Source organism: Bactrocera latifrons, unplaced genomic scaffold (genome assembly GCF_001853355.1).
Source record: "Bactrocera latifrons isolate USDA-ARS-PBARC rearing strain unplaced genomic scaffold, ASM185335v1 scaffold_43, whole genome shotgun sequence".
Lineage (NCBI taxonomy): Eukaryota > Metazoa > Arthropoda > Insecta > Diptera > Tephritidae > Bactrocera > Bactrocera latifrons.
The window spans coordinates 1611081-1622438 of record NW_017537079.1 but is presented as its reverse complement, the minus strand read 5'-3'; the positions used below and the strand labels follow the sequence as shown (position 1 = coordinate 1622438).

Below are 11358 nucleotides of genomic sequence, written 5' to 3'. Positions count from 1 at the left end.
AGTTATGCTCAGTATCATTGTCGTTAGGAAAATGCAAATCCAAACCGCATTGAGATACCACTTCATCCAGAGAAGTATGCCTATTTAAAAATAATAATAATTAATAACAAAATAATAACTAATAAAATATAACAGTAATTTATCAAAAAATAACAATAATACTTAATTTAAAAATTACGAATAATATTAATGAGATAATGATTAACGCACTCTTTATTTTCTCCAAAATTTATTTAAAACGTTTGGCTTATAATTTTATTATGTACAATGCCTTACGATAAAAAAATTATACATTTTATTCTATTTGCTAGTTTTTTTTTTAAGTATATCTAAAATAAATATTACCAACTAAGACAATACTAAAAATTAACGCACATTTTGATTGCAAGTTTTTTCAAATCTAAACAGAAAACTGACAAAAAAAAAATAATATTCACTAACACATTACAAGTCTGAATATATAATATTCATAAAACTCATATTTAAGCTTGGGTATACACTTTACACACTATAGACAGATTCACATAATTAAAACTAGCAACAATTTATATATATTTATTGAAAATTTAATAGAAAAACAAGTTATCTTTTTGGAGTATATCTAAACACTATTGTTTGTAAAAAAAAAATTGATTTGAAATACATAATTTGATTATGTAACTGTGGAGATAAGGTTGACATTGGCTTAAAATCATCAATGCAGCCTTTAATAATGATGTAACGGTAAAAAATATTCACAATTTAAAATTACTAATAATTTATAACTACATTAGCACTACCCTGTAAATACGAACATACCTGCACACGAACTCAAATATAACTACACAAAGAAATCACTCACAATATGCACTCACATTTATAGTCATTTGTTGAGGAAAGCCTTATATTGCTATCAAGTGACATCTAAAGATAACTATCTGGAGTATGTTGTCTTATGTGGCTATAGAATTTATTTGCTTCCGCTGTGCTTGCTGATGCTGTGGAGAGCTCTTCTGTGTGATGAGAAATATGACTCGCCGGACTATGTATGGATATTTCGTCATGTTGCTGTTGTAATGCAGCTATGTGTTGCTGTTGTTTATCCATTTGATGTTGCTTTATAAATGCTGTACAAAAATTTTGGACTGAAGCATCTTGTACGGGCACTAATATCTGATGATTAAGCGGCGTTTGCTGCTGCGCAATGACATTTGATATATCAATAGCGACACAACTGTTGTTAGCAGGTGATGAGTCTTCGCTGTGTGAGCGTTTCATTTCCGTATGCATGGGATTCAGTATGGAGGTAGAGTTCATAGCATAACCACTGTTGGTGGCAGTTTGCTTCATTAGATGATTGTATATATTATCGATTGTGGGTATATTTCTGCCAAGCGAGTTATGTTCATCGTCCACACGCTGGTTATTCGTTTCAACTTCGAAAAGTATTCCATGATTGACATTATTATTGCCAGGCGCGATCGATGCAGGATTCGTTGGCGTTGTCATGGCTTGTTTGAGCATTTTGGCTTGTTTTTTACTTACAGTGCCCACGCTGTCTGGTGGCAGTTTGGGTTTCTTGCCGAAAGCGAAATTTCCACTTTGTTTTGAAACAACGGGCGCTAGATTATCAGCCGCACGTGTGCTAGAGTTAATAAAAGAATTAAGTTAAGTTAAGTTAGTACCTAAGTTTAATATCTTACAATTGTAAGTCGRTTGCACGGAAAAAAACATTACTCTATACAAATTTACATACAATTATTATAATTAYGTGATGCGATATTGATGCAATTATACTCACACAGACTTTAGTACTGCTAATTTCGGTATATTTTTAGTATATGCTTTTTCTCCAGAAGCTTCCAAAGCGGCTAACTCTTCAGGATGTGCTTTTCTTTTATGCGTACGACAATTAGCACCGTTAGCAAATGTTCTATCACAAAAGTCGCACAAATAGGGTTTGAGACCTGTATGCAGAATAAGGTGATTTTTTARYGCCTYTRCRCGCTTAAAKGCYCGTCCACAAAAGTCACAYTTATGTTGCATGACATCGGAATGCACCAGCAAATGACGGTTGAATGTAGCTTTCGAGTTTAATTGTAAACCACATTCGGCACAAATGTGCTTATTTGGATTATGGATTTTCATGTGTTTCTGTAAATAACATAAATTTTACAAATAAACATAAAATAATTGTACGCTGAAATTGATTTAACGTAGCCTACTTTAAGTCGTCCTTGATTTTTAAAGCCTCTTTTACACACTTCACATTCAAACGGCGCATAATCTGTATGTGTTAGCATATGTTGTTTAAGTTGTCCCTTTGAGCGCACAGCTTCGCCGCATTCCTCACAAATAAAGGAGCGTTCGTTCAAATGCACATACTTTATATGCTTTGCCACAATTGTCTTAGTGGGGAATTTTCGGTCACAATGAGGGCAGGGCACATGTTTAACGGCATGATGATTGAGTTGTGCTTGGGTGTTACATGTAAATGGACAATCGGTACATGTGAATTTGGGCACGAYCGCAAGTTGTCCATGTTTGCGTTCCATATGTGTGCGATAATTGGAGATTTTTTTAAATGTCTGCGCACATTCTTTGCATGTATATATTTCATTGCATTCACCATCCCCACTCTCTTCTGCTTTTTTAAAATCATTTCTTTTAATTTTTCTTTTTTTAATATAATTAATATTTGTTTCATCTATTTCCGTGTCATTTTTTTCTTGCATACGTTTTTTTCGTGAGTTATTCACTGAACTTTCACTAGAACTAGAATTTTCATYGCTTTTYATATCACTATCRCTGMSAAAAGGGTCTTCGTMACAAGCGTCTTCATTTTCAAAAYCGTATGCATCTTCATCYGCCGRCGGTGTTAAYTCWATTGARYTTTCTTYCTTTATTTCAATAACTTTGTTACACACTTTTGGTAAAATATCTATCACAGCTTCTTCCATAAAACTTTTTTCAAAAAATTCATTTGTTTTTGGTTTTTCTTCATGTAAGTGTACCTCTAGTGTACGACATAGAAACTCATGTGGTCGATCATCAATTGGCACACCAAACTTCAAACGTAACGTTTGATAGTCTATTTCTGTAATGTCACTAAGCCTTTGAAGGGCTTCATACATTTCCTGCACTTTTATCACCCGTTCATTGAAGTTAACCAAAGACGTTACTAAAGAAAAGCACTCAGTACACAATCGGTCTGGCAGTTCATCATTCATTTTTATCTGTAGGAAATTGATATTGTATTATTCGTTTAGAAAGTAAAATACTATTAAAGCAATTATTAACTTTACTTACTTGCACACAAAAGTATTTAGAAATAGCAATATTAAGGCCGAGATTGTTTTCCTCTCCATTGCCTGTAGAAGCAACCATATGTTCATCTTTGAAAAAAACACTAATGTTTTGAATATCTTGTTTCGCACATAAGCGACACCAAAGATGCCAAGGCGCAATTTTATCAATATTGGTATTGAGCTTTTCATCAGCTCTTAATTCGTGCAAAACATTCATCTTTCCATACACTGATATATTTTAAATAAAATTTCACTTTTTTTATCAAAACAGCAAGTAATGCGTATGTTTACTTAAAATGTTAGCGAAAAAGTTGTGAAAAATTACCGAATAAGAACAGATGTTTTTCGGATAGGGAAGATAAAATTGAGGGTCCGCAGTTATGTGTAGATTGTACAGAATGCACTCGATAGTTTTGTGGACGATAATTTTTCATGTACATACATCAGGTTACCAAATAATTAAGTAAATATCTTCCTTCATTTCAAATAAGAATTAAATACATTCGCCATGAAAGTATGGAAGAAATATGAAGCAATTTTAAAGACAACAAAATACATACATACATAGATGTATTGGACTGAAAATTGTAATATTATACTATTTGTAATTTTTAATCACTTTCATTAAATACCCGTGTTTTTAATGTTGTTATGTTCTTTTCTTTTTATATAGTTGCTGATGCACCTAATTTAAAAAAGGTACCTAAATAATTCTATAAGTATAATTTATAGCTAATTGCTATTTAATTCATTAATTCGGAATCCGTGGTGACCGCAGTATTTACTGGTTTGGATCTTGTTTTTTTGCCAAAAGCAAAATTTCCACTTTGTTTTGAGACAACAGGTATAAGGTTCTCCGCTTTCCGTATACTGCAAAAAAATGTTTCAATATTTTACAACATATAACAGATGGGTTATATTTTTTTACACAGATTTCAGCACGGCTAGTTCTGGTATATTTTTGGTATACATTTTTTCTCCTGAAGCTTCTAACTCAGCTAATTCACTTGGATGTGTTCTTTTCATATGTGTACGCCGATTTGACCCATTTGTAAACGTCCTATCACAGAATTCGCACGAATATGGTTTTAATCCACTATGGAGTATTAAATGGCTTTTCAGTGTTTTAGCACGCTTGAAAGCTCGACCGCAATAGTCACATTTGTGTAGCATTTTATCAGAATGGACTAACATATGGCTATTGTATGTGGCCCGGCAACTTAACTGTTTCCCACATTCATTGCAAATAAGTTTGTCTCCATGTATTTGCATGTGTCTCTAGTAATTGTACATAAATATTTTCAAAAATTTTATGCTAAATTTCAATATTATATTACCTTTAAACGTTGTTTCTGTTTGAAACATTTCCCGCATTCCTTGCATTCGAAGGGAGAGTAGTCTGTGTGCGTTAACATATGTTCTTTAAGTTGTCCTTTCGAGCGTAAAGCATCACCGCATGCTTCACAAATAAATGGGCGCTCATCGTTGTGTACACATTTAACATGTTGGGCTACGTATTCTTTCCGCTGAAATTTGCGATCGCATTGTTTACACGGGTATAACTCTCGATGTTCTTTCATATGACTCTTTAAATTGGATTCACTATTAAATGAGCCAGGGCAATGAGGGCATATAATTTGTTCATGTTTCTTAATCATATGTGCAGCATAATTTCCGCTACGCTGAAAACGTTGTGAACAAATATTACAAGTGTATTTACTCTCTTTTACCACTTCTTCAGAATCGTCCGTTTCAATATCCTCACTATTCAATCTATTGTGCGGTTTTCTCTCATCTTCGTCTGAAGAATCCATTTGCATGTCATAATCATCATTGTTGACATAATTGTTTTTTCTTGTTGTTGCTACACAATTTCCAACAACGGCAGGAATTTTTTCTTCGGCAAAAGGGTCTTGAAGATCTTCTTCTTTTTCGACTTCTTTAATAAGTACTTCAGGCGATAATGCCACCGATATTTTTTCGTTTTTTATTTGAAATTTCGATTTATGTACTGTGCTTGCGGTACGTGAATCGGCAATAAAAATTTCTTCCACTGGTAGTTCAATGCTGGTGTGTGGTGTAAATGATTCTTCCTTAAATAGGCCATGTTTCTCATACAAAGCTGATAAGTCGATTTTCATTGTATTATCGCTATGCAGTAGTTCATCGTAAAATTTTTGTACTTTTGTAATATTCTCACTAAAATCAACGAAGGATTTGACTACGTTGTAACAATCTGTACAAATTAGCGGTGTAAGTTTCTCGTCTTCTTTAATCTGTAAAATATGGCTTAAACATTAAGGCATAAATGTGCAAATTTGATTTCAATTACATACATGTACTTGGAAAAATTCGGCTATTACGGAGACTATGTTTAAATTGTAAACATTAAAACTTGACATGTTTGGCACACATTGGCCAGATAGGGCATTGATATAACTTGCATTGGGTTTAGCACATAGGCGACACCAACTTTTCCATTCAGCAATTAACTGATAATTTGTACTGATATCTCTTTTGTCTAAATCGGGTTCTGACATTTTTATGAAGATTTATTTACTTTTTGTATAGTAATGAGTTGAAATTAATTACACATGCTTCTTTCCATTTATAAAAATGAATACCCTGTTCACAGGCTGTTGTCTTCTATACTTTTTTATTAATGACTTCTTTCTCTTTTTTTTTTAATTTTGGCAATTATGTATGAACACAAAATAATTTCTGCAAATCTGATTTTTTCTAATTGTTTACAACTCGAACGTTCGGTATGCAAGGAAATTGTCGATATCTTCAGATTTGTTAATCGATAAATGCTTTGCCGTGATAATTTACTGTTTAGCACGATTTTATTGCTTGTTAAATTATATTTATCTCATTCAAAAACGGGAAAGTCCAGTTCTAATAGTTACTTTTTAATTTTTTTTTTAATAAGTGCGCAAATAGTTGTCTTGTCAGGCACATCTTTGTTGATAATACAATGACAAACGACGTTATGTTATCGATATGGCCTGTATGTGCATACATACATATATGCTTCGCATCCAAATATGTACAAATTCAGTCAATGTAAGGTGAACAGTGCCGGATAAGGCGATTATTATTATTTTAAAATTTCATATCCGCCGGTAATCAAGTTAATAAATCAAAAGGGAATATTGCAGGGAAGTAGTTAAGCAAATACAATTAATTCGGCAACATTGGAAACTAGTATTTTCCAATAGATCTATTATTTTCACTAAACTAAATAGACGGTGATATAAATTATTTTTCCGCAACTTATAATAGTAATAGATCGCGATCTTTCTGAAGTTGCCAAAGAATTGTATTTCACAATTATTGTGCACAAGTTTATATTTCTTAGGGGCTAATTCGTTTGTTGACTTGTAACAAGAATGGTAAAATGCTTTCTAGCATTAAAAAATACTATACGTCATTTGTTGTCTTATTCTTGTATTTGTAATTGGATTAACAAAATCTTCTTTGAAAGTTGGTAAAAACCATTTTATATTAATTGAAGAATTAATAAAATAAAAACACTTAATTAATTTTAATTTCGTAATAAATGTATGTTATTTACATAATATTAAAAGGTTTGATGCATATGCCCATAACATTATTAWATGTACATATATGAATAAATACATATATGCAAATATGATTATATACATACATATGTATAATGTAATACCAAATATCGGTAATCATACTTTTGACGAAATGTCTTCAGCTCTTACGTATTTTTTAAACCTCCATAACCATTTTGTTTTGATGTCAACGGTATCAAATTTTCACCCGTACGCGCTCTAAAATATTGAATTTAAATAAGTATAATATATCACAGCATAAAGACAAACGTTCTTACACAGCTCTTAATTCATCCAAATTTGGTACATTTTTTGTATAGGCCTTTGCCCCAGATGCTTCTAAGGCTGCCAATTCAACTGGATGCATAGTCTTTTTATGTAAGCGGCAACTGGAGCCAGTTGAAAATGTTTTGTCGCAAAAGTCGCAAGAATACGGTCTGAGTCCAGTATGAGCTATTAAATGATATTTCAGCGTTTTGGCGCGCTTAAATGCACGTCCACAATAGTCACATTTGTGAGCCATCTTATCGGAATGTACTAACATATGACTTCTGAGTGTTGCGCGGCAACTTAGTTGTTTTCCACATTCAGTGCAGATGAGTTTATCACTATGTGTTTCCAGGTGGCGCTGAAATTTTTAACCTATTCAGTTGGTTTTGTTAAATTTTATTTCAGAATTATAGCTTACCTTTAATCTGTATTTCTCCTTGAAACTCTTTCCACATTCCTTACAGACAAATGGTGTATAATCTGTATGGGTCAACATATGTTGCTTCAGTTGTTTTTTTGTACGTAGTGCTTCACCACATGCTTCACAGACAAATGTGCGGGCAAATTTATGATCGTTCCTTATATGTTTACCAAGTGACCCCTTCCTTTCAAACTTTTGATCACATTGTGTACAACTGAACAATTTTCGATGATTTACCATATGCAACTTGAGCGTAGAGTCTGTTTTGAATGAAGTTGGACATTGTGGACAGACAATTACGCTATGTTTTTTCTTCATGTGTCTAGAATAAATACTACGACGTTGAAAGCTTTGTGAGCAAATGCTACACAAGTGTTCTAATTCTTTTGAGATATTATCATGAACGCCACCTTTTTTGTATGACTTTATTTCACAATCGGATGATTCTGTACCATCATTATCTTCATTGCTGCTAAAGTCATCGGACATAGATGAAGTACAAGAAATTTGGTCTAAGGTTCCTCCTTCATCGCCTATAGGGTCATTAAATTCATCTTTTGTCTCTTGAACTATTATATCCAACTTTTCTGTCACTTTTATAGACTCATTTTTTATATTAGTGCCGACTTCAGACGTAACTGTTAATTCGGCAACAAAAATTTCTTCAACCGGCAGTTCGGTTCCTTGTTGCGTTATTAGTTTTTCACTTTTAAAAATACCATATTTATCTAACAATAAACCCAGATCGAGTGTTGTTTTATCTGTACAATTGTATAATTCAGCGTACAATTGTTGGACTTTGTTTACGCGTTCGCTGAATTTAATTATACTTTTTACAAATTTGCAGCACTCTATGCAAATTATTTGTGAAAGTTTTTCATCTTCTTGAACCTATAAAACATTAATTTTGTACAAAATTTCTTGGAGAAATAATCAATACTATTACATGTATTCGAAATAACTCCCCTATTGAATGAACCATGTTAATATCATGCAACTCACTATTCAGGTCTTGTGAGCACTGCTCCGAAAGAAGATTAATACCGTGTACATCATCACTAGCACAGAGCCGGCACCATGTTTTCCATTTAGCATCATAATTACGCGCTGTAGAAAACTTTTCAGTTTCAGATAAAAGGACACTCGACATTACTAGGAATATGTTTACTTTGAAATTTGTTTGTTTACTTTTCACTGAAATGCAGGTATGTGGCTAATTTATCGATATTTTTGAACAAACCGATAGCTCTATAATGAGTTATGAAATTTGGAAATAATTAGGAGGTAAAATTATTGCTAAATTCTAATTTGATAATTTCTTTTAAATTGTGTATAATTAAATGTCGTAAATGGGATGGTTGAATTCAGTGAATGTATCCTAATCTATACAAAAGTGAGACCTTTATATTTGATATCCGATAATTAATAACAACAAACTCGTATATATACCTATTAAAATTTTTTTCAAATTTATTAAATAAAGCTCATTTGTTACGTTACTAATCTAAATTACCCCAAATATTATAAAAATAACATACATAAAAATATTAAATCGAAAAAATAAAAACATAATGTAGTTAATCTATATATTTGCTATTATTATTATTTAAGGATATCTGATACCACATCAGCACTTCATTGAAGTGCAAAATATTGATGCATACATAAAATATGTATGTTAATGTAACTATTAAAATAAGATATTCATATGTTACAATTAATTTGTCAACATATACATTTAGAACTTGAATAAAAATATTATTTTTTTGTATTACTTTTCGCTTGCAGCATTAGTAGTAGGTGTTGAATTCGCAACCACAGTTTTAGCTTGTATTTCCTTGTCGAAATGCACGCAACCGTTTTGTTTTGATGCCAGTGGCTTGAAATTCTCACCAGTTCGAGAACTTTAACAAAAAAATATATACATATATGTATATTACAACTACAAAATCAAAATTTTTTCTTGCATTACTTACACTGCCTTTAGAACATGTAAAGTGGGTATGTTTTTGGTATATGTTTTAGCTCCGGATGCCTCCAATTCAGCCAATTCTTTTGGATGCATAGTTTTTTTATGAAATCTACAACTTGGCCCTGTTGAGAATCTTTTATCACAAAAATCGCAGGCGTATGGCCTAAGGTCGGTATGGGCAATTAAATGGTTTTTAAGTGTGTTGGCGCGCTTAAAGAGTCGTCCACAATAATCGCATTTGTGCGACATCTTATCGGAATGAACAAGCAAATGACTTTTGAGTGTAGCACGCGTACTCAATTGTTTACCACATTCCGGGCATATGTACTTGTCTCCATGTATTTGCATGTGTCTCTGCATATGATTTACATAATTTAAAATTGTACAATATGTTCGTTAATATTTTTATCGACAGTAGCTTACCTTCAGTCGGCTTTTAATTTTAAACCTGGTGCCACAAATTGTACATTCAAATGGTGAATAGTCGGTGTGTTGCAGCATGTGTTCTCTGAGTTGCTTTCTAGAGCGCAATGTAAGACCACACACTTCACAAATCAGCGGTTGTTCATCTTCGTGTGCACAACTGATATGCTTTGCTAATCTGGTTTTTGTTTCAAACTTCTTATCGCAAAGTGTACATGGAAAAGCTTTTGGATGAGTTTTCATGTGTAGTTTTAGTTTAATGGCATTTCTAAATGAATCAGTGCATTGTGGGCAGTTAATTTCACCATGCTTTTGTTTCATATGAGTGATATAGTTCTTAAGGCGTTGGAAACCTTGTGAGCACTTGCATCTTTTACACGAGTAATTATATTCAAAGTCTTGATTATGGATTCTTACGCTTTTCTCAGTTCTGTCTTCATTATTTTCTGAATCACTATTTAAAACATCAAATTTTCTTTCACTTTGTTCACTATCACTACTGAGCTCATCTTCTTCAGCCATGACATAATCTGGAATGCCTAAGCTATCATTTATATCTCCGATTGGATCGACAAATTCATTATCTTTTTCAAAGCCTGTTAACGGAATTTCAGCTGTAACTTCATCAGATTTTTTTTCACTTTTCACTTCAATTTCTGTTGACTCTGTTACATTTGTAATTGGTAAATCAGCAACGAAAATTTCTTCAACAGGCAGTTTATTGCTATTTGTTGTCAGAAATGGTTCATTTTCAATTATGTTGTATTTGTCGTACAATGATTTCTGACTCAACTTGTTTAAGTGATGGTGGCTTTGTAGATCACTATACATTTCTTGAACTCTCTTCACCCGTTCCCTAAAATTTATTAAAGAAGTAACTACTTGATAACATTCTGCGCATATCAGTTTTGAAAACTTATCATCTTCTTCAATCTGTAAAGAAGTTAAATATGAAAATATTGGTTTGTTGTATAAAGTATTCACTATTTACTTGAACTCGAAAAAAATCTTCTATAACTGGAACAATATTACCGCTGCTATAAGCATTAATTGCTGGCATAGGCATTTTCCATTGTCCGGATATCATATTAATATATTCGGCGTCAGCACGCGCACAAAGACGACACCAATTTTTCCACTCTTTGAGAAAAAAGTCTTCTTCTGCCATGTTTCCAATATGTTCACTATTAATTTTATGTAGTAAATCCGCCATTTCTAGCTCCTGTGTACTGACGATTTACTATTATTCCAATTTTGTACTATATGTATCAACAACGACAGTTGCTTCACTAATTTGTTCCATTTGCATAAAAATTTATAAACATGTATGAGAAAATTAGCAATTTAAAGCCAGCGGTAAACTGAAATGTTTCTCATTTATTTTATTGTTGCAACAACTTA

At 32.5% G+C, this 11358-nt stretch overlaps 4 protein-coding genes across 5 annotated transcripts in view; all 4 read right to left on the bottom strand.

Moving 5' to 3' along the window:
- Nucleotides 1-3518, bottom strand: part of LOC108972831 (zinc finger protein weckle-like) — a 7955-nt gene extending 4437 nt beyond the window's left edge. Inside the window, exons 1-4 of one of the 2 annotated variants that reach the window (XM_018939668.1) lie at nucleotides 3289-3518; nucleotides 2205-3215; nucleotides 1781-2133; nucleotides 1305-1624 (exon numbers count right to left, since the gene is read on the bottom strand). In XM_018939668.1, coding sequence (XP_018795213.1) covers nucleotides 1305-1624; nucleotides 1781-2133; nucleotides 2205-3215; nucleotides 3289-3504 — 1900 coding nt within the window. In that variant the 5' untranslated portion in view covers nucleotides 3505-3518. Of the gene's footprint in view, nucleotides 1-471; nucleotides 1625-1780; nucleotides 2134-2204; nucleotides 3216-3288 lie in introns of those variants that run through there. The other variant, XM_018939667.1, reaches the window with a different exon arrangement.
- A 188-nt stretch (nucleotides 3519-3706) lies between these two features.
- LOC108972833 (zinc finger protein weckle-like) lies at nucleotides 3707-6028 on the bottom strand. The gene is made up of 4 exons (XM_018939670.1): nucleotides 5624-6028; nucleotides 4625-5563; nucleotides 4216-4565; nucleotides 3707-4157 (listed from the first exon to the last, which is right to left on the bottom strand). The coding sequence occupies exons 1-4, from the start codon at nucleotides 5825-5827 to the stop codon at nucleotides 4031-4033; spliced, it is 1620 nt and encodes a 539-aa protein (XP_018795215.1). The 5' UTR covers nucleotides 5828-6028; the 3' UTR covers nucleotides 3707-4030.
- Nucleotides 6029-6905: 877 nt separating this feature from the next.
- Nucleotides 6906-8798, bottom strand: LOC108972834 (zinc finger protein weckle-like). The gene is made up of 4 exons (XM_018939671.1): nucleotides 8509-8798; nucleotides 7560-8453; nucleotides 7150-7499; nucleotides 6906-7090 (listed from the first exon to the last, which is right to left on the bottom strand). The coding sequence occupies exons 1-4, from the start codon at nucleotides 8710-8712 to the stop codon at nucleotides 7018-7020; spliced, it is 1521 nt and encodes a 506-aa protein (XP_018795216.1). The 5' UTR covers nucleotides 8713-8798; the 3' UTR covers nucleotides 6906-7017.
- Nucleotides 8799-9167: 369 nt separating this feature from the next.
- On the bottom strand, nucleotides 9168-11342 carry LOC108972832 (zinc finger protein weckle-like). Its single transcript, XM_018939669.1, has 4 exons — nucleotides 10949-11342; nucleotides 9958-10890; nucleotides 9539-9888; nucleotides 9168-9466 (listed from the first exon to the last, which is right to left on the bottom strand). The coding sequence occupies exons 1-4, from the start codon at nucleotides 11168-11170 to the stop codon at nucleotides 9334-9336; spliced, it is 1638 nt and encodes a 545-aa protein (XP_018795214.1). The 5' UTR covers nucleotides 11171-11342; the 3' UTR covers nucleotides 9168-9333.
- Nucleotides 11343-11358: the final 16 nt, after the last annotated feature.

Coding starts and splice junctions, on each gene's coding strand:
- LOC108972834 (XM_018939671.1), bottom strand. CDS start 8,712: ATGTCGAGTGTCCTTTTATCTGAAACTGAAAAGTTTTCTACAGCGCGT. Junction 8,454..8,508: donor GGGAGTTATTTCGAATACAT/GTAATAGTATTG, acceptor AATGTTTTATAG/GTTCAAGAAGATGAAAAACT. Junction 7,091..7,149: donor TTGGATGAATTAAGAGCTGT/GTAAGAACGTTT, acceptor TCAATATTTTAG/AGCGCGTACGGGTGAAAATT.
- LOC108972832 (XM_018939669.1), bottom strand. CDS start 11,170: ATGGCGGATTTACTACATAAAATTAATAGTGAACATATTGGAAACATG. Junction 9,889..9,957: donor AAATTAAAAGCCGACTGAAG/GTAAGCTACTGT, acceptor AATCATATGCAG/AGACACATGCAAATACATGG. Junction 9,467..9,538: donor TTACATGTTCTAAAGGCAGT/GTAAGTAATGCA, acceptor TTTTTGTTAAAG/TTCTCGAACTGGTGAGAATT.
- LOC108972833 (XM_018939670.1), bottom strand. CDS start 5,827: ATGTCAGAACCCGATTTAGACAAAAGAGATATCAGTACAAATTATCAG. Junction 4,566..4,624: donor AACAGAAACAACGTTTAAAG/GTAATATAATAT, acceptor TACAATTACTAG/AGACACATGCAAATACATGG. Junction 4,158..4,215: donor CTAGCCGTGCTGAAATCTGT/GTAAAAAAATAT, acceptor ATTTTTTTGCAG/TATACGGAAAGCGGAGAACC.